We start from the raw sequence: 23,414 nt of genomic DNA on the forward strand, positions 1-23,414 counted from the left end.
CCCCCGGCTGCGCCCCCCCCCCTCGGCGGGCCAGCCTGTGGCCAGCAGCCTGGCTGGTCTCTCACAGTCCGATCTCCCCAGATTTCCCGGCTGGAGCAGACATGGGTGACTCTGAGGCAGCGACACACGGAGGGCGCCATCCTGTATGAGAAGAAGCTCAAGCCGTTCCTCAAAAGCCTCAATGAGGGCAAAGGTAACTGCCCTGCCTTGCTGAGTGACCTTGGGCAGGTTCTGGCTCTCCCTGGACTAGCACACTCTCGCAGTGGGGATGATGATGAGAGTGCAGCCGGGCTCTGTGGCCTCTTCTCCCTGCACTCGCTCTCTGCACCTGGCAGCTCCTTAGGCCACATCAAAGTCCAGGCTCGGCCTTTGTCTGGGCCAAGGCCGTAGTGGGTTCAGCTGTGGGATACCAAAGCTGTGGGAAAAGGGTTTGTCCCAGGAGTCAGGAGCCCTAGGGCTCTCCCTGGGACCTCAGGCGTGCCCCTTCCCTCCCGAGCCTCATCTCTGGGACTGCAGGGGTGGTGGGGCCTGCCAGGGTTTCTGAGCACCTGCTGTCTTCCTCCCTGCAGAAGGCCCGCCACTGAGCAACACGACCTTTCCTCACGTACTGCCACTCATCACTCTGCTGGAGTGCGACTCGGCCCCGGCCGAGGGCCCCGAGCCCTGGGGCAGCACAGAGCATGGCGTGGAGGTGGTGTTGGCCCACCTAGAAGCGGCCCGCACGGTGGCGCACCACGGAGGCCTGTACCACACCAACGCCGAGGTCAAACTGCAAGGTGAGTGGCAAGTTGTGCCTTGTGGTCCCTCCACCTGACTCCCCACTCCCCTCTTCTCCACCGGCATTCACATTCCTGTAGCCCCTGCCCTGCCCTGCTGCCCTGGCTGCTTTTGTTCAACCCTCTCTGCAGTCACTCTGTCTGAGGCAGGTCTTAGATGAGGATGGGGACACGGATGGCTCAGGGAGCACCTAGGCTGTGCCCCTGAGTGTCCCTGGGCCTCAGTGTGCTCCTCTGTGGAGTGGACCTCCTACGGGTCTACTTTACAAGGTTGTCTGCCAGGCATGCACCTGGGGACCTGGAACTGAGACAGACCTGTCCAGCCTTCAAGGAACTCAGTCTCGTTGAAAGTAGAACTCCGTCTCATGAAAGGAAGGGAGAAAGTGGCTTCAGACAGTCTATCTTTTACTTCTGTAGGCGTTATTTAAGTCATAAAAATTCACACTGGTGATAAATGGGAAATTATAGCTGAGCAAAAATAAGATTAAAAATATGCTCCACAATTACCCAGAGGTAAATACTGGGAACATTCTAGGGTGTGTGCACCTTTTTGTTTCTCAGAAAGAAAAAATTATGTTTTTTTATTCATTTGTTTCTTCATTTTTGTTTGTTTGTTTGTTTGTTTTTCCCCTTCCATAGGGCATATATGCTTGCTGGAGAGAGACAGAAGGAGACAGAGAGAGGGGAAAGTGAGGAGTCACCTCCTGGGGGGATGCCCACATCACAGTCCCTTCTCCTCCATTGTCCCATGTGTGTAAAAAAAAAAAAAACAAAGACTAAAAAAAAAAAAAAAAAAAAAAAAAAAAAAAAAAAGAAAATAAAAAAAAGAAAAGAAAGGAAAATCACCTAAGATCTCCAGAAAACTTAGCATTAATATTTTACCTCTGGTCACTTAAAAACAATATGTTGCAAACAGGAGGGCAAAGATTAAGTGCTAGACTGCTCACATTGGTTAACAAACCTCATTGGATTCCTGGCAGAGCTGGGAGGAGGCCTCTACGGCAGGTCCCTGAAAGATGTGGGGTCCTGGGAAGAGCTCCAGCCCCCCAGCTGAAGGGTTGTCCCCTAATTCTGTGCTCGCACATTTGCAGGGTTCCAGGCCCGGCCTGAGCTCCTGGAGGTGTTCAGCACCGAGTTCCAGATGCGTCTGCTCTGGGGCAGCCAGGGCGCCAGCAGCAGCCAGGCCCGGCGCTACGAGAAGTTCGACAAGGTCCTCACTGCCCTGTCCCACAAACTGGAGCCTGCCGTTCGCTCCAGCGAGCTGTGACGCCAGGGACCTTTTGCCTCTGCAGCTTCGGGCATCATCGGGGGCAGAGGGACAAGGACTTTTCTCCAGAGCACCCCAGGGACACTGTGATCAGCCCGAGAATGTTCTGGGTTCAGCTCCAGGATCTCCTCTGTACCTCCAGGGTCCTGCGTGGATTCTGGACTGCACCCCACCGCCCCACGCTCGCAAGTCTCCCTTCAGGAAGAACAGCAACCGCTGTTCCTCCCACCAGCTTCTGCTGCTTCCCTTCCTGCCAAGGTTCCCTGTTTTTGAGCCATGGAGGCTCCTCACGCCTCCTCTCTCTCCTCCAGGAATCTGCTCCCACCGACACCAAGGCCTCCCTCTTACTGTAAATAAGTCTGTTCTGTAAATAGATGTACAGAAGCCATGTTCTTTCTTTCATATAATAAACTTTTATGACTCTTTCTTCTGTCTCACAGGGGTCCTAGGTGGAAGAAAGCACCTTTCTCTCAGAAGCCAGTGTGTGTGTGTGTGTGTAGGTCTGGTGTGGGGTGGTGAATGGTTGAGGTGGGTTATCAGCAGTTTTCTTGATTCCCTTACTCCAGTGGTGGAAGACCAACACGGTTCCAGGCAAAGCTGGAGAACCGGGAAGACTGTTCACTGAGTTTGAAACGTGAGAGTCCTTTGCCTTCAGAATCCTTTTTTTTTTTGAAGAGGTTTTTGCTATAGGGCATGTGCGCTCGCCAGACAGACAGAAAGTGAGAAATGACCCCCCAGGGGGCATGGTCACGCCGCAATCCCTTCTCCTCCATTCTCCTCTGGGGATCTTGGGCACGCACGCACACGCGCCCTGCATGAGTTTTAAGCCACCGGGTCCGGGACGCGAACCGCAGTCGACTACATGGGAGTCCAGCGACATAGCCATTACGCTAACTGCTGGTTTCGCCTTCAGAATCCTTTGACCAAGAGAGATTGACAACGTACAGCGTAGCTGTAGATCTTTGGCAGGAGCCAGACTTGGCTTTAGTTCTATTGTTTACTAGTTGGGTGACCTGGGATAACACACTTAATCTCTCCTTTTTTTTTTTTTTTAAATTGCCAGAAGGCCCTTGCACTCACCAGAGAAAGACGGGTGGGGGGGGAGAGAAAGAGAGAGAGGCAGAAAGCAGCCTCAATGGGGCATGGTCACGCTGCAATCCCTTCTCCATGTCTTCCTCCTGTTGGCATTTGGAGTATACACACATGCCTGGTGTTTTACAAGCCTCCAGGGCCAGGATTTGAACTATAATTGGCCATGCGGGATCTGGCTCCCTTAACCACCAGGCCACAGGTGACGCGAGGCTTAACCTCTTCAGTTCCAAATTCCTCCTCGATAAATGGGGACAGTAGGGGCCAGGAGGTGGTGTGGTAAAGGGCGCTGGACTCCCACATGGCTGACCATGGTTTGAGTCCCAACCTGGTGGCTTGCTTTCTCCCTTTCTCTTTCTCTCTCACTCTGCCCCTCTCTGGTCAAATTAAAATAAATAAAGTTAAATAAAAAATAATTCTTAAAAAGAAAAGATGGGGGGACCAGCAGTTAGCGTAATGGCTATGTTGCTGGACTTCCATGTAGTCGACTGCGGTTTCGCGTCCCGGACCTGGTGACTTAAAACTCATACGCCGGGCACGTGTGCGTGTGTGCCGAAGATCCTGAGAGGAGAATGGAGGAGAAGGGATTGCGGCGTGGCCATCCCCGCCCTGGGGGTGATTTCTCGCTTTCTGTCTCTCTCTGTCTTTCTGGCGAGGGCATACGCCTTACAGCAAAAACCTCTCCAAAAGAAGAAAAGATGGGGGTCTGGCATGTGGCGTGGTGCTTAAGGCACCAGACTCCCACATGGCTGGCTGTGGTTCGAGTCCTAGACCTAGTGGCTTGCTTTCTCACTTTCCCTCTCTCTCACTCTGGTAAAATAAAAAAAAAAAAAATAAGGGTAAATAAAATTCAATAAATAATCCTAAAAAAAAAAGGTGGGGACAATAACAACCTGTCTTCTAGGACCGGTGTTAGGATAAAGCACAGAGTAGCTTCTGAGAAAGGGACAGCCTCGTGTCACACATAATGGATGGTCAATGATAATTTATTGATTACTTTCTTTTTTTTGAATTATTTATTTCATTCCATTTGTTATTATTTTTTAATTTTACCAGAGAGAGACAGAGAAAGAAAGGGAAAGGGAAGGCAAGCCACCAGCTCTGGGACCCTAACCGTGGTCAGCCACGGGCGTCCAGCACCTTTAATGCCACCCGCTGGCCCCATTTATTGATTACTTTCTGAACCCAAACACTTATGTGTCTGTATCTCACTGAAATAGCACCATTCTCTGCCTGGCAGGTACTAAAACCGTATTATAAGATATATAAACCACCTGGCACTAAAGGCACACAGTAGGCGCTCGCCAAACGCTTTTAGTGAACACTCTTATTACATAAAAGAACAAAAGAGCGTGGAAGAGGCGCTTTTAAGGTGTAAGGTTCCGCACAAGTTTTCGCTAAATTGTGACGTCACCGTTAGCGGTCAGACTCCTTTATTTACTTTTGCTGAGCTACTACGACGGTCCCCTAGTTACCGTGGCTATGGAAACGCGGCCCGCCGTCCCGGATTGGACGGTTCGCGGGCTCCCCCTGGAGGTGGGACTACTGGGAAAGTTTATGAGACGGGCGAGAGGGGAGACGGGAGTTGTAGGCGGTGGGCGTGGCTTCTGCTGAGCGGTGCATGCAGGGAGATGTAGTTCTCAAGCGAGGCAGTTGGTGGGCCGAGACCGAGCTCTGGCCTCACCCGAATGGCTGCAGTGACGCGCGGCTGCCGGCCCTGGGGCTCGCTCATCGGGCTGCTCGGGCTGGTTTCCGCCGCTGCCGCCACCTGGGACCTGCCTTCGCTGCGCTGCAACTTTGGCGCCTTCTGCGAATGTGACTTCCGGCCCGACTTGCAGGGTGAGGAGCCGGAGAGCCTGGATCCGGTACCGGAGGGGAGGACAGGGAGTATTCGGAGCCCGGCTTGCCCAGGCCAGAGCAGTCGTGGACTCGCGGGATAGAACGAGGGGCGGGCCCCACAGAGTTTCGGACCCGTAGACTAGCAGTGGGCCTGCGGTCGAGGGAAACTGAGGGCCTGGGGTACTAACCTGGGGCGAGGGTTTGGGGTACCTATTAGGGTCCAGCAGGGTCCGTCAGGATGTAGGGAGGCCTTTGACAGCAGGGCCCATTGCGGGGTGTTAGGGCTCCTTGGAGTGGACTGGCCATCCGGGGAAAAGCCTGTCTTGGGCCGGGTAGGGGTCTGGATCAGACCCTGTTGATAGCTCCCACTCACTTAGGACCGAGCGCTATCTGTAGGACCGCCTGGTGGGGGCGCCACTGAGCTAAGTCCGACCAGAGGGTGGCTCCTGCAGCCAGCGGCCCCAAGAGCCCCAGGCCATGTGCACAGACAACTCCAGGAACCCAAGGCTCCCTGGGCCAGCTTCCAGATGTAACTTCCCCTTGAACTTCTCTAGGTGGGGATGTTCTCAGCGCTGACGCTGTTCTTCTGGCCCTAGGTCTGGAGTGTGACCTGGCCCAGCACCTGGCAGGCCAGCACCTGGCCAGGGCACTAGTGGTGAAGGTGCTAAGGGCCTTCGTGCAGGACCCGGCCCCTACCAAGCCGCTGGTGCTGTCCCTGCACGGCTGGACCGGCACTGGCAAGTCCTACGTCAGCTCCCTGCTGGCTAGCTACCTCTTCCAGGGTGGCCTGAGCAGCCCTCATGTGCACCACTTCTCCCCTGTCATCCACTTCCCCCACCCCAGCCACATTGAGCGCTACAAGGTAGGCTGGAGGGGGCCTGCACCACACTGTGGGGTGGTGGGCCCTAGAGGGTGAGCGCTGACCCCAAAGACGGGAGCCCCTTGCTCCAGGCCACACAGCCAGCTGGAACCTCAGCCCCCGCACCATGCTGAACAGAGCTTGGGGGTGGTGCCATTCTACCTGGCTGCGAGTTCTTCGATTCCCAGGAGCAGTTATGGTTCCCATCTGCTAGGGCTGTTGTGAGGGACTTGGGATTATCTGATCGTAGCTATTATTTTTGAGTGCTTCTGTTTGCAAGACAGACTGCGCTAGCATCTCCCCCACTAAGCCCCAGATTGTGGCCCAGAGTAAGACCTCGGTACACCACTCTCTGCACCGTTGTTGATTGCAGGGTGCTTTCTAGACTGGTCTGTTGTAGCTGTCAGCGCCGTCGGGAAGATGGAGGGCGCTGGAAGGAGCCCTCCCCTTTTATAGAAAGCAGTGGGTGTCATGGAGGGCACCCTGACCCCGTAGATCAGAGGCCTGAGTTTGAGCCCCTGATCTCTTGCTGCCAACTATGAGACCTTGGGCAAGGCTCTGCCCCTCCCTGGGCCACAGTTTCACCATCGGTCTGGTTAAGGGGTGCACTCTGGGAGACCATAGCTCCCTAGAAAGGGCATTAATTCTTGGATCAGGAAGGAGTTGGGGGAGTATCTCCAGCTCCCTTGAATCCTCAAATTCCTGTGTCTCCCCCACAGAAGGATCTCAAGAGCTGGGTCCAGGGGAACCTCACTGCCTGCGGCCGCTCCCTCTTCCTTTTTGATGAAATGGACAAGTTACCCCCAGGCCTGATGGAGGTCCTGCGACCCTTCCTGGGCTCCTCCTGGGTCGTGTACGGTACCAACTATCGCAAAGCCATCTTCATCTTCATCAGGTGGGGCCCTGCTTTGGGGCACAGTGCAGGTGGCCTGTGCTCCCTGTAGAATGCTACCCCCTGGACCTGGTCCCCAAGGCTCTCACACTTGCCAGTGACCCTTCTGTTCAAGGCGGCTTACTTCCCCTTTGACGTTCTCACAGCCCTTGCTGGGGCTCGTGGCTTCTCTGGGGAAGATTTGCCAGGGCAAGGGTTTTTCCTCCGTTAGGGCCAGCAGGACCTGGGCCTGGGAAAAACGGGAGTAGAGTTCTTGTTCTCTAGTCCTGGCTTCGAGTCTTCGCTGTGTTTCCTTAAACGAAGTTATTTCACCTCCCTGAGCCGCTGTCTCTTCTGAGCAGCAGGGCCAATGTTCAGGCCCTGAGTCCAGGCCAGGACACTGTCTGCTTTGTAAACCGTAAAGTGCACAGCATGCGGAGGTGAGTGGCAGGGTCCTGGTGTGGATACGAGATCAGGACATGGGGAACCTTTCTGGCAGGTCTGACTCCTGCCAGGCCTGAGCTGTGTCCCCAGGTCCTATTAGGTGGCACCGGGCAGTGGGACCAAGCCTGCCTCACGGGTCCCTATCTGAGTCTCTGCTGGGTTCCCCATGGCTTTAGCAATACTGGTGGCGAGCAGATCAACCAGGTGGCACTGGAGGCGTGGCGCAGCCGCCGGGACCGCGAGGAGATCCGCTTGCAGGAGCTGCAGCCCGTCATCTCCCAGGCTGTGCAGGACAACCCACACCGTGAGTGCAGCTGGGGGCCGTCCGCCAGGGCCAGGTCCTCCAGGTCCTCACCCTGCCTTTGGTGCCTCGCTCTGTGACCCAGGGGAGCACACTGCCCTGAGCCCACTCTGGAAGGTGGCCGATAAGGCAGTAGTGGGCAGTGTCACGCCTCCCCAGGCTCGGGTGTGGCCCGGCTCTCCCCCGACACCATGTCCTCAGCACCCCTGCCCCACGCCCTTCCTGCAGATGGTTTCTGGCACTCGGGCATCATGGAGGAGCAGCTCCTGGACGCCGTGGTGCCCTTCCTCCCGCTCCAGCGGCACCATGTTCGGCACTGCGTGCTCAACGAGCTGACCCAGCTGGGCCTGGAGCCAGAGGATGAGGTGGTCCAGGCTGTGCTGGACAGCACCACCTTCTTCCCCGAGGCCGAGCAGCTCTTTTCCTCCAACGGCTGTAAGACTGTAGCCTCTCGAATCGCCTTCTTCCTCTGACTCCCAGGGTGGCACTCTTGCCCTCTGCTACCCACCAGCCATGTGGGAAAGGCCTGGGCTCTGCCAGATGGACCGTTCCCGGCCTCCTGGAGAGTGGGGCCAGAGCTCAAGAGGAAGACAAAGCAGGGTATCGGCCAGACCTGGGCCAGATGGCTGGGAGGGGCCCTGGCCCTTTCACCAGTCCAAGGTCCCTGTGGCTCTTGCTGCCTTCCCCAAGGAAACTCCTGATCACCCCAAGACCTCACTGAGCCTTAACCTCCCCTCCAGCTGAGCCTTCTCAATGTGAACTGTAACTCAGGGACTGTGGCTCGGGGCTGCTCTCCCTCCTGGTGTGTCACCCTCGCCCCTTTCTCTGGTACCGCCTGCCCTCGCCATGTCCCAGTGTCACAAAGCCAGGCTGGGCCTCGTCACCTTCTGTGCATGGAGGGAATCAAGCTGCCAGTTGGGTGTGGTTAAGAAGTTTTTAATTTTGTAAAAGAGAACAAGTATAATAAACATAACCGTGGGGCCAGTGGCTTGTCGGCTGAGGTTTCCAGTGCTCCAGAAAGAGGCAGCTTTGTTCCATGCCAGTGTGTGGGGGCGGAAGCCCTCCCTCCCCAACAGGAAGTGAGGGGTGAGGGGCCTCTTAGGGAGCTGCAGACCAGCCGGGGTCCTGGCCAGTCTGGATTTTCTCAGGACACTGGCTTGGGCCCTAAGGGGTTGGGGTTTTGCTGATACTTGGGCTTGGTCCCCAGGTGACCTCAGTCTTGCTAGAACTTGAGCTCATGGGCTGGCTCTGGCCCTTGACACCCTCAGCCTTCCAGGTCCTGCAGCTCTGGCCCTGGGCACCCTCGGCCTCCCCAGCCTTGAGGCTCTGGCTCTGGGCACTTTCGGCCTCCCCAGTCTTATGGCTCTGGGCCTGGGTACCCTCAGCTTCACCGGCATTATGACTCTGGCCCTGGGTGCCCTTGGCCTCCCCGACCCTGTGGCTCTGGCCCTGGGCACCCTCGGCCTCCCCGGTCCTGTGGATCTGGCCCTGGGCCTTATGGCTCTGTCTGGCCCCTTATGGCTCTGCCTGGGCATCCTCGGCCTCCCCAGTTTTATGGCTCTGGCCCTGGGCACCCTCGGCTTCTCTGGCCTTATGGCTCTGACCCTGAGCACCCTCGGCCTCCCCGGCCCTGTGGCTCTGGCCCTGGGCACCCTCGGCCTCCCCGGTCCTGTGGATCTGGCCCTGGGCACCCTCGGCTTCTCTGGCCTTATGGCTCTGGCCTTGGGAACCCTCAGCCTCCCTGGCCCTGTAGCTCTGGCCTTGGGCACCCTCAGCTTCACTGGCCTTATGGCTCTGGCCCTGGACACCTTCAGCTTCACTGACCTTGTGGCTCTGGTCCTGGACATCCTTGGCCTCCCTGGCTCTGTGGCTCTGGCCCTGGGCATCCTTGGCCTCCCTGGCCCTATGGCTCTGGCCCTGTGGACCCTCAACTTCACTGGGTCTATGGCTCTGGCCTTGGGTGGCCCCAGTCTCACTGGGCCTGTGACTCTGGCTATGGGTGGCCTCAGTCTCACTGGGCCTGTGACCCTGCCCATGGGTGGCTTCAGTCTTGCTGGGCCTGTGACCCTGACCCTGGGTGGCCTCAGTCTTGCTGGGCCTGTGACCCTGCCCGTGGGTGGCCTCGGTCTTGCTGGGCCTGTGACCCTGACCCTGGGTGGCCTCAGTCTTGCTGGGCCTGTGACCCTGACCCTGGGTGGCCTCCGTCTTGCTGGGCCTGTGACCCTGGCCCTGGGTGGGGGCCTGTGACCCTGCCCGTGGGTGGCCTCGGTCTTGCTGGGCCTGTGACCCTGGCCCTGGGTGGCCTCGGTCTTGCTGGGCCTGTGACCCTGGCCCTGGGTGGCTTCAGTCTTGCTGGGCCTGTGGCCCTGGCCCAGGATCATCTCAGTCTTGCTGGGCCTTTGGCTCTGGGCCTGGGTGACCTCAGACCTACTGGGGCTCCAGCTTGGTTCAGCAAAAGCCTTGGTCTTGCTAGAACTTCGGAGCAGTGCCAAGCTCTGGCCCTGGGTGGCCTCAGCCTTGCTGGGTCTCCAGCTCTGGCCATGGGCAACCTTGGCCTTTCTGAGCCTCCGACTTGGGCTCTGAGTGGCCTTGATCTTGCTGGGCCTCAGCCTTGAGGCCTCATTCTTGCTGGAACTTTGACTTTGACCCTGGGTGGCCTCAGTTTCACTGGGGCTCTGCCTGTGGCCCTGGGTGGTCTCCATCTCTCTAGAGCTTTGGCTTTGATCCTGGGTGGCCTCAGTCTCACTGAGGCTTTGGCTTCGAACCCTAGTGGTCTCAGTCTTTCTGGGGCTCTGCCTGTGCCCCTGGGTGGCCTCAGCCTCTCTAGGGCTTTTCCTGTGGCGCCGGGTGGCCTTAGTCTTATAGGATTTCTGCCTGGGGCTCTGGGGAGCCTGTTTTTTTAGGGGGCGATGGCTCAGGCTTCGGTCTTCCCTCTTGCTCCCGGAGTCTGAGGACTGAGACTTGGGCGGTGAGGAGCTGGAGGACGGCGCAGCGGTGGCCGGGCTGCTCTGGTAGTCCTGGTTGGAGGTGGACGTGTCCATCTCTGAGGTCGATGTCATCCTGACTGGGAAGGGCATGCCCAAGGCACCCATCACGCCTGCCCCAGACTGCTCCAGGCAAGGGCCTTCCAGGCCCCACCCCGACTACAGCCCTGAGGCTATGCATGACCTAAGTAAGGGAAGGCTTCTTGTCACCCCAGCCCAGTCTCCACTGCAGCCTGGCCCCTGTGAGATCAGGGGTGCCTGCAGCCCACTACAGCCCTGAGGCTATGCATGACCTAAGTAAGGGAAGGCTTCTTGTCCTCCCAGCCCAGTCTCCACTGCAGCCTGGCCCCTGTGAGATCGGGGGTGCCTGCAGCCCACTTCCCAGCCCCTGCCCACTCTGCTGCCTGTCCCTTACCCTGTGTGCCCTGCAGGGCTCCAGCCCCTCCCAGCAGCACCCCACTCCCATCCTTGGCTGACCTCTAACCTCCCTTCAGGCCCTGGGAGCCCTCCTTGATCCCCAAAGGGGGCCAAATACACTCCCAGCCCTCTGGACTTCCCGTCACTGTCCCGCCCACTGTCTCCTGGTGGTCTGTGCCCGCCTGCTTCTCCCTCAGAGCTGACCTCGAGCCCACTCCCCAGGGCGAGGCCTGTGCCATTCATCCCTGGCACCAGGTCAGGCACAGTCCTGGCCCCAGAACACTCCATGTATTTGTCGAGGTGCCCCGAGAGGAAGGGAGGGGCCTGGGCCCGGCCGTGGTCCTCCCAGCAGGACTGCTTGGCCGGTGCTCAGGGTTCTGGGGGGCCCAGCCTTCCCAGGTGTTCTACTTTTGTCCCTCCATGTTGGTGCCTGGGGGGGTTGGGGTAAAGCCTCTTGACCACACACTGGGTTTGTGGGCTTATTCCAGGGGCAGGCTGAGGGGCAGAGCAAAGGCCGGTCCGAAGGGGACGAAGATGGAGCAGCGGCAGTGGTGCAGTCCCTGTGGGGCATCAGCGCCTGCAGCTCTGGGGTCATCACTCCACTCAGAGTCACTTACCCAAGGCCACACCAGGGCCAGGGAGTTTCTGACCCCCGCCCTGTCACCACCACTCTGCTGCCTTGGTTCACGTGGGCCTGGCAGGAGCCCCAGGACTTACAGCCTAAGGTGGAGCCCGAGGAGGTGTGGTCGGGGTAGCTGTCGGACAGGGAGGTCATCCGGTCGGGGCTGAGCTCCAGGTTCTCCTGCAGCAGGGAGAGGCCAGCCAGGCACAGCTGTGAGAGCCCCTGGCCCAGCGGCCACAGCCAGGAGGCCCACTGGCCCTGGGGCCCTTCATGAGCGTTCGTCCTGAGCTCAGAGCTCCCCGGAGGTACCAGGTTAGGGTGGGTGGGGACACGGAGAAGCTAAGACTGGCAAGAAGGGGGTGACTAGGCTAGATAAGCGTGGTGCCGTCGCACATGCCTGCTGTCGGGCCTCGGTTTCCCACACGCGAAATGGAAATTAGTTCAAGCGTGTAAACTCGGGTGCCACTTCCGTCTCCCAGTATGTGGTGGGGGCGGGGGCATGCAGGGACCAGCCAGGAAATCAAAGCTCCCAGTACTAAGCAAGCTGCCCAGGGCCACTGGGCTTTGGATCCAGGTCTGCTGGACTCTCAGTGCCAGCCACCTCTGCCCTGGCTTGTGCCCACTCACCTTTTCCTCCTCTTCCTCCTCAAGGTCCTCTTCTTTTGAGCTTTCTCGTTTCATCCAAAGGATCTGGGGGGTGGCCTCTTCAACTGTCTCAAGCAAAGGCTCTTCCAGGCTCCAGGAGAGCTGTAGGTCCCGAGCCTTCTGGCGCTCTAACTCCCGTTCCCTGAGCAGCCTGCCACCGGCCCAGGGTGGGGGTCAGCCTCCTTGACTCAGCCTGCCCTCCTCTGGAACCAGACAGTGGCACAGGGAGGCAGCCTGGGCCAGAGGAGCCTTGAACCCAGTTGCTCCCCGCCAGCCTACGGCCACTCCTGAAGCTTACCCCACAAGGTCCTGTGGGCTGCTGACCGCCCCACAGGCCGCTGCAGCTGCAGCCTGGCCAAGTGGGCCACCTGGCTGCCAAGCACCTCCTCCACCGACATGCCCGGGAAGAGGGTCGTCATCAGCATGAACAGCTGCCAAGCAAAGGGCGACCTGAGCCGGGTGTAGGCCGCACAGGGGTGGGAGGCAGGGAGCTGTCTGGGTCCTCTCAGCCTCCCCAGGGCCGGGAGGAAGGATTCTCGACTGTTCCTGCACTCCCCGATCAGGAGGGCTGGCTAGGTCGTCTTTTTTAGTTATTTTTTCTTCGCTATAGGGCATATGTGCTTGCCAGAGAGGGAGGGAAAATGAGAAAGCACTGTGCACCGTGCGGGGGGATGGCCCTGCCACAACTCCTTCTCCATGGATTCTGGGCACATGTACACACACACCCAGGTGTTTTTCTTTTTCTTCTTCTTTCTTTTTTTTTAAGAGAGGTTTTTGCTATGGGGTGGATGCGCTCGCCAGAAAGACAGAGAGGGACAGAGAGACAGAAAGCGAGAAATCACCCCCTGGGGGGGATGGCCCCACGGCAATCCCTTCTCCTCCATTCTCCTCTCGGGATCTTGGGCACGCACGCACACGCGCCCGGCGTGAGTTTAAGCCAGCATTTCCGGGACTCGAACCATGGTCGACTACATGGGAGCCAAGCAACATAGCCATTACGCTAACTGCTGGTCCCCCCAGTGTGTTTTTCAAGCTACCGAGTCAGGGACTTGAACTGCACAGCCTGTGGGAATCCAGCACCATAACCACCACACCATCAGCTGGCCACATTTTTTTTTTTAAATTAGATGTTTGCTATAGGGCACGTGTGCTCACTGGAAAGACAGAAAGCAAGAATCACCTCCCAAGGGATTGGCCACACTGCAGTCCCTTCTCCATTCTCCTCTTAGGGTCTTGGGCACGCACATGCCCAGCATGAGTTTAAGCTGCTGGGTCTGGGACTTGAACCATGGTCAACTATGTGGGAGTCCAGCGACATAACCATTAAGCCACCTACTGGTCCCTGGATTGTTGTTTTTAAGCATGTTTTAAAGAGCCTTTAACCAGGACTAGCAGGAGACCCTGAGAAAGGGATTATTCCTGCAGGACACTGAAGTCTGGAGGAGTCCAGCGATGGGTTCTGGAGCCAGACAGCTCGGGTCTCTAAGCTATGGGCCTGGGGCAAGGGAACTGCCTCCTCTGAGTCTCGCCCTCCTGTCTGTGGTCTGTGTATGGGGTGATGATAATGCTAGCCTGGGGGTGGGGCCAGGTGGAGTGGTGGGAGCCGACCTGGCCGATGTGGTAAAGGCTCAGCACCGGCAACTCTTACTGTTATCAAAGCGGACTTCCTTCAGGGATGGAGGGTCTTTCAGGGCTGAGGGTATCGACTCTGGGCCTGCCCTCCTGGCCTAGCAGGAACCCACCTTTGGTTGGTTGGGGTTGAGGAGCAGGACGGTGGCGACATCCTGTCGGGCTCCAGAAGTGTCCTGCAGGAGCTGTCGGTTCCTGGCCCGGTGCAGGTAGTACTGGGCCTTCTGGGGGTTGTGCTGGATGGCCACGGAGAAGTGGCTCTCTGCCTTCTGGAACTGCCTGCAGGACGCAGAGGGCCCCAGGCTGCTGTGAGTGGGGCCACTGTGTGTGTGTGTGTGTGGGGGGGGTCACAGCACCTGGGCCCCACTGAGGAGCTGGAGAAAACCAGGGCTGGTCTCCCCCCACCCCATTGTCCCTCTCCGCCCCTTCTACCAGCTGTGCTCCGATGGACCAGACACGCAGATGGTGTGCAACCCCTATCATCTTGGGGTAGAGAATGCCTACGCCTGGCAGCCAAAAATGAAAAAATTAATTTGAGTACAAGTAAATCTCAAGTAGCAAAAACAGCTTGAAGAAAAGCAGTATTTAGGGAAAATATGTTTTGCCACATGTAGCAGACAATAAGCCAATATTCCTTTTTAAAAATTTTTATTTATTTATTTACATTTTTGCTATAGGTTATGTGCATTCACTGGAGAGAGGCCGAGAGAGAGGGGGAAAATGAGAAATCATTCCCTGGGGAAATGGCCACACCACAATCCCTTCTCCTCTTGGGATTTTGGGCACATTCCTCTTGGGATTTTGGGCACATATGTGCACACATCGAGTGAGTTTTCAAGCCGCTGGGTCCAGGAGTTGATCCATAAAGTCAGCCGCGTGGGATCCAGCCACCTTGACCTTCATGCTACCTGCTGGCCCTAAGCTAACATTCTTAGTCTATGAAGAACTCTGACAGCAAAAAAATAAAAAAAATTGGGGGTAGGGGAGAGGCCAGCTGGTGGCATGGTAGTTAAGGCGACTGGATCCCACATGGAGGAATGACTATTCAAGGCCCAGACCCTGCGACTGGAAAAACGCACCAGGCACATGCGTATGTGTGTCGAATAGTCTCAAAAATAGGTATTGGAATGACTCACGTTCAGAGTCATAGATTACTGAACATTTAAACTTTTCATGAAAGCGTAATTACAGTAATAATCAGAAAACGTGAAGGCTTTTTAGGAAGACTTAAAAAGTAAATCGGAATTTAGGAGACATCATGGGAGAGGAGGCTCATCCCGATCCCCAGATCCTGGCAGGTGTCTTCCTGCCAGACCCCGCCCCTGGCAGCCCCGGCCACGCCCCCAGCCCTGCCCCGCCCACCGCGGAGACGCAGCCCGCGCACCTGCGCTTGTGCTCGCAGAAGCCCATCTTCTCCTGCAGCAGGCCCATGCGCGTGTGTGCGCCCTCGTCCCGCGGGCTCAGCGCCAGCGCCTGCTGGTAGTCCGCCTCGGCAAAAGCCAGGTTGCCCAGCTGGAAGAAGCAATCTAGGCCCCAGAGGCAGGGGAAAGGGGGTGCTGAGTGGGCTCCCAAATCCCAGCGCCCAGGAGTGCAACCAGCCCCGTGGAGAGACCTGAAACTGGTGGACTAATGCCCACAGGCCATCAGGCTCCCCTACAGTTCTCTGTGTCTGGGCACAGTTCCAGCTGCCTGATAATTAGCATTAGAATATATATATATATATTATTTTTAAATTTGATCAGAGAGAAAGGGAAAGTGAGAAAGTGAGCTGCCAGGTCTGACTCCGTGGCCAGTCATGTGGGAGTCCAGCGCACCAGCCACCGAGCCACCTGCCGGCCCTCTGATTCTCAGCGTTTTATGGAAACTGCAGGGTGTCTAAGGCAGCATCTCCTGTGGGTCCTGGGACACTCGAATGTCCCCTTTCCCGTGCTTCCTCCCTCCCATCCTCCCTCCCTCCGGGCCTCAGGTGCTAGCGGGCCTTAGAGCTGGGAGGCGCCCCGCAGCCCCTGGCTGGCCCCTCTCACCACCCCGGTTGATGTAGAGGCCCTTCTCCCGCTGCTCGTCCTTGAGGGCCTTGTTGAGCAGCAGCACGCCCTCCTGATAGGCGCCCTGTGTGTAGCAGTGCACAGCGAAGTCGTTGTAGGCCAGCAGCAGCTGCCGCTGGGCCTGCTGCACCATGTCCTCCTGGCTGTCGCTCATCATGTCCAGCGCCTTCAAGAAGTCCTCCACCGCGCTGTCGAACTCCTGGAGTCGGCGGTACATGGTGCCCCTATTGGGGAGGGTATGGTGGATGGCAGGGAGGAACATGAGGGCCAAGGTGCACCCTCCACCAGTGAGCGTCTGTGTAAGTCACTGGCCACTCTGGGTCTTCTGACCCAGGAAACGTCGGGGACCACCTCCTGCCCCAGGTCTGTCATGGGGGTTGGCTGTGAATCACTGCTCAACTTGCTCATCACTGGTCATTTTTTTTTTTTTCAAAAGTAGCTTCTCTCTCTTTTTGTGAGCCACTCTCCATTAAGGCTTTTAACCCACACTGAGAAAAGCCAGGGTCCGGGAGGTTAAATGGCCTGAATCACGTGAAGTCCTCAGGGGGCTGCATTCGAATCTGTCTCACGCGCTGAGCTGGGCTGAGCCTCCAGGCATGCACTGTGTAGCAGGCCTGCGGTTCTTGGTCAGCTGGAAGCTGCTGCCTGCCCCTCATTCAGGAGCAGTAACCGAGCAGTAACCAAGACCACGTCTGTGAGGTCCTGACCCCACCAGGAGGCAAAGGGGCTCTTAGAGGTTAGATGGGGGAGGAAACTGGCTTGCAGAAGGTTGAGGCTCCCTAGACCACCCAGCAAGCCAGGTAGGGCAGGACCAGCACCCCAAGGCCAGCCCTGCCCCACCATACCGGAAGAGGAAGAGGTTGGGGTCCAGAGGGTTGTTCTCGATGGCGCAGTTGATGCGCTGCAGCGCGAGCTGCAGCTTGCCCTGCACGGCCAGGGCCCCGGCCTCCCGGTGCGCCTGCTGGGACTGCTCCACCATCGTCTTGAGCAGCACCCTGGCCTGTGGATGCTTGGGATCCCACAGCAAGGCGCTATGCAGGTCTTGGTAGCAGAGGTCAGGCTGCAAGGGATCGGGGTGGCATCGGGGTGCAGGCCATCACGCAAGCCCTACTATGCCCAAGGGGGCAGGGAGAGCAGGCTCCAGGTCTGTAGGGGCCTTTGTGTGTGTGTGTGTGTGTTTTGAAGTTTTTTGCTATAGGGCGCATGTGCTTGCCAGAGAGACAGAAAGCAAGAAATTACTGCCCAGAGGGGATGAGCACATCATAATCCCTTTTCCTCCATTCTCCTTTTTTAGGATTTTGTACATGCAAGCACATGTGCCCGGCGTGAGTTTTAAGCCACTGGGTCTAGGACTTGAACTGCGGTCGACTACGTGCGAGTCCAGCAACATAACTGTTACACCAACTGCTGGTCCCCTGTAGAGTTTTTCCTGTGGGCAGGCTGGCATTAAACCATCTCTTCTCTGGGCCCCCCACATTGCTATTCCACCTTTTCTGCCCTTGGAAGGAGGCAGAGAGCATTGGGGGAAAATCCCATCTCAGGTTCTAGCCCTGCTGGCCACTTTGCAGATGCGACGTCAGTGTACCAGGCTGGCTGTGGTGGTTTCTGTTGATACTGCTGCCTTGAAGGGCCTGTGAGCCTGCTCCGAGGGAGGGGAGGGCAGCTCCTGTGACTGTGGTCTCCTCCCCTGTGACCCCTCTTGCACCTCCAACCTTTATGTCTAGGATAGCTCTGACCACAAACAGATTGAGACCTGGGTGTGTGCCGAAAACATCCCCGGGCAAATACTTTCCACTGACGTGCAGGTCAATCAGTCAGTCAACAAACAGTGTTAGCAAACACCCTGTGTCCTGTAGGGTGGTGAGTTGGAGGGTGAACAGGACAACATGGACAGCAGGTGTGAGTGGAAATCAGGAGGGGAAATGGGAGAAGCTAGGAGCAGGGCTTGGGAGTAGGTGGTCTTGGGCTCATGGGCAGCGCCACTGAAAAACTGGCTGTCTGACCCCAGGCAGGTCACCATGAAAGAGGACAGGGGCCTGCATTGACCTTAAGGGCTACTGTGAGCCTGGAAGATGAACATGCCCAGCAGGGGCTGAGGGGCGCCCGTCAGTGCCAATACCAACGCAGGTCCCCAGCCCTTCGGGGACCCTGCCACTGCACCTCTGCAGGGCTCCGAAGCCCAGCCCCTTGGGGACAGCGAGAGAAGTCCCGGCCCCTCCCTGCAGGTTGCAGGCTCATCTTTCCAGCCCCCTAACCTGGCGAGAACTGGGGAGAACTGCCCCACCCGACCCTCTTTCTTCCACTGGGAGCCAGAGCCGGGCACCCCCCTCTGGACCCTTCTCCCACAGCCAGCCCCAGCCACACTCTGGAGCTGACTGCGGAAGGGCAGTGGAACTTACCCACTCCTTGCCGCCTTGGGGCCGGCTTCCCTTCCCACTGTGTGTGTCCTCTCCCACGGCATGGTGCCCAGCCTCCTCCCAGCCTCCCTGCCTTGTGGCCTCCAGTCCTGCCCCCTCCAACCCACACTCCCAGGGCAGCCTGAAGGGTCCTTCTAAAGCCTGTGACCCCAGGGAGCCCCCTTCTGAGGCCTGGAAGACCTGGGCCCTCAATGCCCTCTCATACTTGCAGCCCCCTCTGCCCTGCCAGCATCCTCCCCAACTCCAGCTCTTCTCCTGACCCTCCATGCCTCACTTCCTCCACCAGACCCAAACTCCCTTGTCCCCCCTCCCTGCTTCCTCCATTCGACCCCAACTCGCTTGCCCTCAAGTCATCCAGTACTGTGCTGCTGTGCCCAGTCCCTGAGTGGTGGGGAGGGGAGTGCTTGGTGAATGTTTGAGCAGGGCCAGCGGGCAGCGCAGAGGTTAGGGTGCTGGATCCCGCATGACGAGCTGCGCCAGGCCAGGGCCCAGCAGTTTGAGAATCACGCCGGGCGCGTGTGCATGCGTGCCCCAAATCCCAAGAGGAGAATGGAGGAGAAGGGACTCGGTGTGGCCATCCCCACCGGGGTTGACTTCTCACTTTCCTTCTCTGTCTCTCCCTGGCAAAGGCATGCACATGTACCCTATGGCAAAACTGAAAAAAAGAAAGAGGTGAACAGGAAAGAAAGAGGGGAAGGAGGGGAAGGAGGAGAGGGAGAGAGGAAGAAGAGAAGCATGAAGGGGGGGGAGGAGAATGGGTCTCCCTGGACTGTGGGGAGACCATCTGCTCAGGGCCGTCTCCCCCAGGCTGCGAGTTCCATCAGCACAGGGTGACCTGGGTCCCTCACCTTGTGGTTTCCACAGGGCTCAGTGAGTCCTGGCACAGAGCCAGAACTGAGCGAAGACCAGCTACCTGACTGGGTAGGCCAGTGGTCGGGGCCCAGGCAGGGTCTCTGCCCTGAGAGGACAGCGCCCACGGCACTGCGGAGGTGTGACTTCTGAGCTGACAGCTCTGTCTCCTCCTGTAGTCTCGGGGTGCACTGGGGGCCCTCGGGGGGGTGCACCTTCTTTCTCTACCTTCTGGAAGAAGTTGTAGAGCCTGGCTCGGAGGATGTAGATGTCGGCGTTGACTGTGCCCCCCTTAATCTCCTTAGTGACGAGTGACAAGCAGTCGTGATGCCGTCTGAGGGCCAGGAGACAGGCCATGCTGTGGGCAGAGGGCAAACAGTGCTCCCTGTCTGCCAGCGGGGTGGCAGGAAGGGGCTCTCAGGGCTGGAGGGGTACCACACTCACCATCGGTACCGAAAACTGGGGTTCTCGGGCTGGAGCTCGGCAGCTTGGGAGAAGATTTTCAGGGCTTCCATGAATTCGCAATGCTCCAACAGGTACTGGCCCTGGGACACAGGGGACAGTTAGTTCTGCACTCCTCGGTGACAGGGGGCTGCACTGGGGCAAAGGGGAGAGCGGTGCAAGACAGAAACAGAGCCTTTTAGATATGGGAGAGAGTCTGAGACAGCGATGGGAGAACGACAGAGCTGGGAAGAGATGGCAAGAAACAGCAGGAAATGCACAGCTGAGAGAGCAACAGAGACAGAGACCGAGAGAGACAGGGACCCTGGTGGCAGACGAGAACAGCAGCACTAACAGAACAGGTGCACCCTGGGCCAGCGCTCCAGCCCTCCCCATCCCCCTTTTGGATGAAGAAACTGAGGCTCAGAGAGGTGAAGTGGCTTCCCCAAGATCACACAGGAAATGGCAGTGCAGGACATAGGTCCCCAACAGACAGACAAACATGTGGTATGAGTGCCTTGAATGTTTCATTTTTTTAATTTTTAAAGAATTATTTTATTTTTAATTTGACCAGAGAGGAATAGAGAGAGAGAGAGAGAATGAGAAAGCCAGCCACCAGGTCCGGGACTCAAACCACAATCGGCCATGTGGGAGTCCAGTGCCCTTAACCACCATGCCATCTGCCAGCCCCGACCTGAATGTTTCTTTTAAGGATTGAGTCGTTTTGGGGCCAGCAGGTGGCGTGGTGGTTAGGGCACTGAACTCCCACGTGGCTGACTGCAGTGTGAGACCCAGACCTGGCAGTGTGCTTTCTTACCTTACCTTTCTTTCTCTCTCTCTGACTTTCTCTGGTCAAATTTTAGAAAATAATAATAATGGGGGGCCAGCAAGTGGTGTGATGGTTAACGGCACTGGACTCCCACGTGGCCGACTGAGGTTCGAGTCCCGGACCTGGCGACTTGCTTTCTCACTTTCTCTCTCCCTCTCGCTCTGTCCCTCTCTGCTCAAAAGTAAATAAATAAATAAATAAAAACTTAAATAAAATAATTATTAAAAAAATAAGGATTTCGACCACTGAAGACCCTCTGCCCAGACTTCACCCTCCTGCTCCCCAGGTCTAGCCAGGAGCCAGGTCAGAGCACCCCACTCATTCTCTTCTCTCTCTCTATACACACACACACGCCTATATATATGTAATTAAAAAATGTTAATCTTTGCTCTCTGCCGCTCTTTCGTCTTTCTAATTCTTACCTTTCCCCCTGCGCCCATCAGATAAGCCAATCAGCAGCCATCTATGAGTTCTTTTTGGGGGAGAGGTTTTATTTATTGATTTATTTATTTAATTCCATTTGTTATTATTATTATTTTTTATTTGACCACCAGAGAGAGAGAGAAAGGGAAAGTGAGAAAGCAAGCCACAAGGTCCGGGACTTGAACCCTGCAGGAATCCAGCGGGAATCCAGTGGGAATCCAGCGCCCTTATCCACCGCACCGCCTGCCAGCCCCATGGAGAGGTTTTTGCAACGGGGCGTGGACACTCTTCCGAAGGACAGAGAGAGACAGAGACCAAAAGTGAGAAATCACCCCCCAGGGGGGATGCCATGCCACAATCCCTTCTCCTCCATTCTCCTCTCAGGATCTTGGGCACGCACGCACAATGCCCAGCGTGAGTTCAAGCCACCAGGTCTGGGACTCGAACCACGGTTGACTACATGGGAATCCAGCAACACACCCACCACACTAACTGCTGGTCCTACCATCTATGAGTTCTAAGTGGCCCCATTTGCCGTGCAGTTTTTGTTTTTTGAAAACAAAAATTTTTTCTTTTTTGTATTGTTTTTGTCTTTTTTTCCCCTCTTCTTTTTTTCTATTCCTTTTTCTTTTCTTTTTACCTTTCTCACTTTTCTGCTCAGCCTCCACACACTGATTTTCTAGACAAGTCTAGCAAGATGCTCAGCAGCCAAATAGCTTAATACTTTTAGGGTTCGATTAACCCTCAATTTTCATTGAATCGGCTGTACAAAGGGAGCAAAACAGTACTGTTTACAGACTACAGTCACCTCCTGCATTCCCCTGAATGCTAAGGTTTAACTCCAAAAAACAGGAAAAAACATATAATCCATTAGACCACCAGACACCACCACAGAGACACAAGAAATATGAGAAACCAAGAAAATATTTTTCCTCTAATGGAGAAGAATAACACCTCTTCCTCCACAAAGAATTTAAGGGAACTCATGGAAATGTCAGATAAAAGCATTTAAAATATTCATAGTGACAAAGCTAACAGAGATGCAGGAGAATAGAGACAATGAACTCCAGAAGATGCAGGAGAAAAGAAACACCGGGTTCCAGGAGGTGAGGAAGGTCTTGCACGATCTGAAGGAGGAGACACACATCATAAAAATAAAGGAATCAAACGGGATTGTTAGAGATAAAGGCTCTAATACAGGAAATAAAAACTTCCATTGCAAATATCAAAAGCAGATTAGATCATGCAGAAGATCGAACCTCAGGTGTAGAAGATAGAACCTCTGACCTAGAAAAATTCACCAAAAAGACTGAGAAAATAACTTAAAAATATGGGAGTAACATACAAGTAATACCAGATACCATTAAATACCCAAACATTCGGCATCCCAGAAGGTGAAGAAATCAAGGCATTGATAATCTATTCCATAAAATCCTGGAAGAAAACCTTCCGAACCTAGAGCGGCACTCAAATACCCAGACTCAAGAAATACAAAGGACCCCACACAGACTCAACCAAGAAGATCTTCCCCAAGGCACATCATAGCCAGATTGACCAAAACCACAGACAGAGACAAGATTCTAAAATTGGCAAAAGAGAAATGTCAAGTTACTCTCAAAGGCTATCCCACAAGACTAATGTTGGACCTTGCAGCGGAAACAATACAAGCAAGGAAAGAGAAGATATACTCAAAATGTTAAGTGAAAAACAATTTCAACCAAGAATATTATACCTAGCAAGATTATCTCTCAGATGGGAAAAAAAGACAAAAACATTCTCAAATAAATAAAACCTGAAAGAATTTACCCACGCCATACCAGCTCTTGAAGAAGTGCTGAAGGGAGTGCTGTACTGGGAAAACTACAGTTGGACACACAGGAATAAGAGTACAGAAAACAACCAAGGGAATGGCCAGCCTAATGGTAGGCACGAGTCTGGAGCTGAACATTAACTCCCAGAGTTTAGATGGAAAAATCAGACCTCAGCCACACTGCAAATTCAACAGAAGAGACATTAATTACGTGAGTCTGAACCAATGAAACAGAATTTTTTTACTTTAGACTAAAACGTTACTGATTTTCTTCGATGCTTTCATTTCCATATTTATGAATTTTTGTCTTCTCTTCAAATGCTGATAGGTTCATCTACCTAGCATTTGAACTGAAAACTGAATCCTAACCTTTTTCCTGGCTTTAATTTTTTAAAAAGAATTATTTAATTTTGGGACCAGCAGTTAGCGTAATGGCTATGTCACTGGACTCCCACGTAGTCGACCGCAGTTCACGTCTTGGACCCAGTGGCTTAAAACTCATGCCAGGCACGTGTGCGTGCGTGCCCAAGATCCCGAGAGGAGAAGGAATTGCGGCGTGGCCAACCCCCCTGGGGGGTGATTTCTCGCTCTCTGTCTCTCTGTCTCTTTCTGACTGGTGAATGCACGCACCCTATAGCAAAAATCTCTCAAAAAAAAGAATTATTTATTTTATTTATTCATTAATTTATTTTTAATTTGATCAGAGAGAGAGAGAGAGAGGAAGCAAGAAAGCAAGCCACCAGATCTGCGACTTGAACCATGGTCAGCCATGTGGGAGTGTCTAGTGCCTTAACCATCACGCCACCTGCTGGCCCCCTGGCTTTAAGTCTTAAGGAAATTTCTCTTAATAGTTTTTT

General features: G+C 55.5%; 3 protein-coding genes across 7 annotated transcripts in view; 2 read left to right on the forward strand and 1 right to left on the reverse strand.

Moving 5' to 3' along the window:
* Positions 1-2,469, forward strand: part of SH2D3C (SH2 domain containing 3C) — a 39,075-nt gene extending 36,606 nt beyond the window's left edge. For 2 of the 3 annotated variants that reach the window (XM_014590008.2, XM_014590009.2), the window contains 3 exons: positions 82-193; positions 570-776; positions 1,868-2,469. In XM_014590008.2, the coding sequence (XP_014445494.1) occupies positions 82-193; positions 570-776; positions 1,868-2,043 (495 nt within the window). In that variant the 3' untranslated portion in view covers positions 2,044-2,469. The remainder of the gene's footprint in view (positions 1-81; positions 194-569; positions 777-1,867) is intronic. The other variant, XM_006154070.3, reaches the window with a different exon arrangement.
* A 2,278-nt stretch (positions 2,470-4,747) lies between these two features.
* TOR2A (torsin family 2 member A) lies at positions 4,748-8,430 on the forward strand. 3 transcript variants are annotated; one of them, XM_006154072.3, is made up of 5 exons: positions 4,756-4,971; positions 5,568-5,833; positions 6,550-6,725; positions 7,322-7,449; positions 7,675-8,430. In XM_006154072.3, the coding sequence occupies exons 1-5, from the start codon at positions 4,821-4,823 to the stop codon at positions 7,917-7,919; spliced, it is 966 nt and encodes a 321-aa protein (XP_006154134.1). In that variant the 5' UTR covers positions 4,756-4,820; the 3' UTR covers positions 7,920-8,430. The 3 variants fall into 3 exon arrangements, 2 of the variants coding, with proteins under 2 accessions (XP_006154136.1, XP_006154134.1); XM_006154074.3 differs by lacking the exon at positions 7,322-7,449 and having other exon boundaries at positions 4,751-4,971; positions 7,675-7,810; XR_003550308.1 differs by lacking the exons at positions 5,568-5,833; positions 7,675-8,430 and having other exon boundaries at positions 4,748-4,971.
* An 89-nt stretch (positions 8,431-8,519) lies between these two features.
* Positions 8,520-23,414, reverse strand: part of TTC16 (tetratricopeptide repeat domain 16) — a 25,397-nt gene continuing 10,502 nt past the window's right edge. The window contains 11 exon segments of the mRNA XM_006154075.3: positions 8,520-8,748; positions 9,867-10,510; positions 11,565-11,649; positions 12,097-12,307; positions 12,439-12,545; positions 13,857-14,022; positions 15,128-15,269; positions 15,768-16,012; positions 16,634-16,848; positions 19,283-19,412; positions 19,499-19,599. Coding sequence (XP_006154137.1) covers positions 8,611-8,748; positions 9,867-10,510; positions 11,565-11,649; positions 12,097-12,307; positions 12,439-12,545; positions 13,857-14,022; positions 15,128-15,269; positions 15,768-16,012; positions 16,634-16,848; positions 19,283-19,412; positions 19,499-19,599 — 2,184 coding nt within the window. The 3' untranslated portion in view covers positions 8,520-8,610.

This window comes from Tupaia chinensis, unplaced genomic scaffold (genome assembly GCF_000334495.1).
Source record: "Tupaia chinensis unplaced genomic scaffold, TupChi_1.0 Scaffold000394_1, whole genome shotgun sequence".
In the NCBI taxonomy this organism is placed as follows: Eukaryota; Metazoa; Chordata; class Mammalia; order Scandentia; family Tupaiidae; genus Tupaia; species Tupaia belangeri.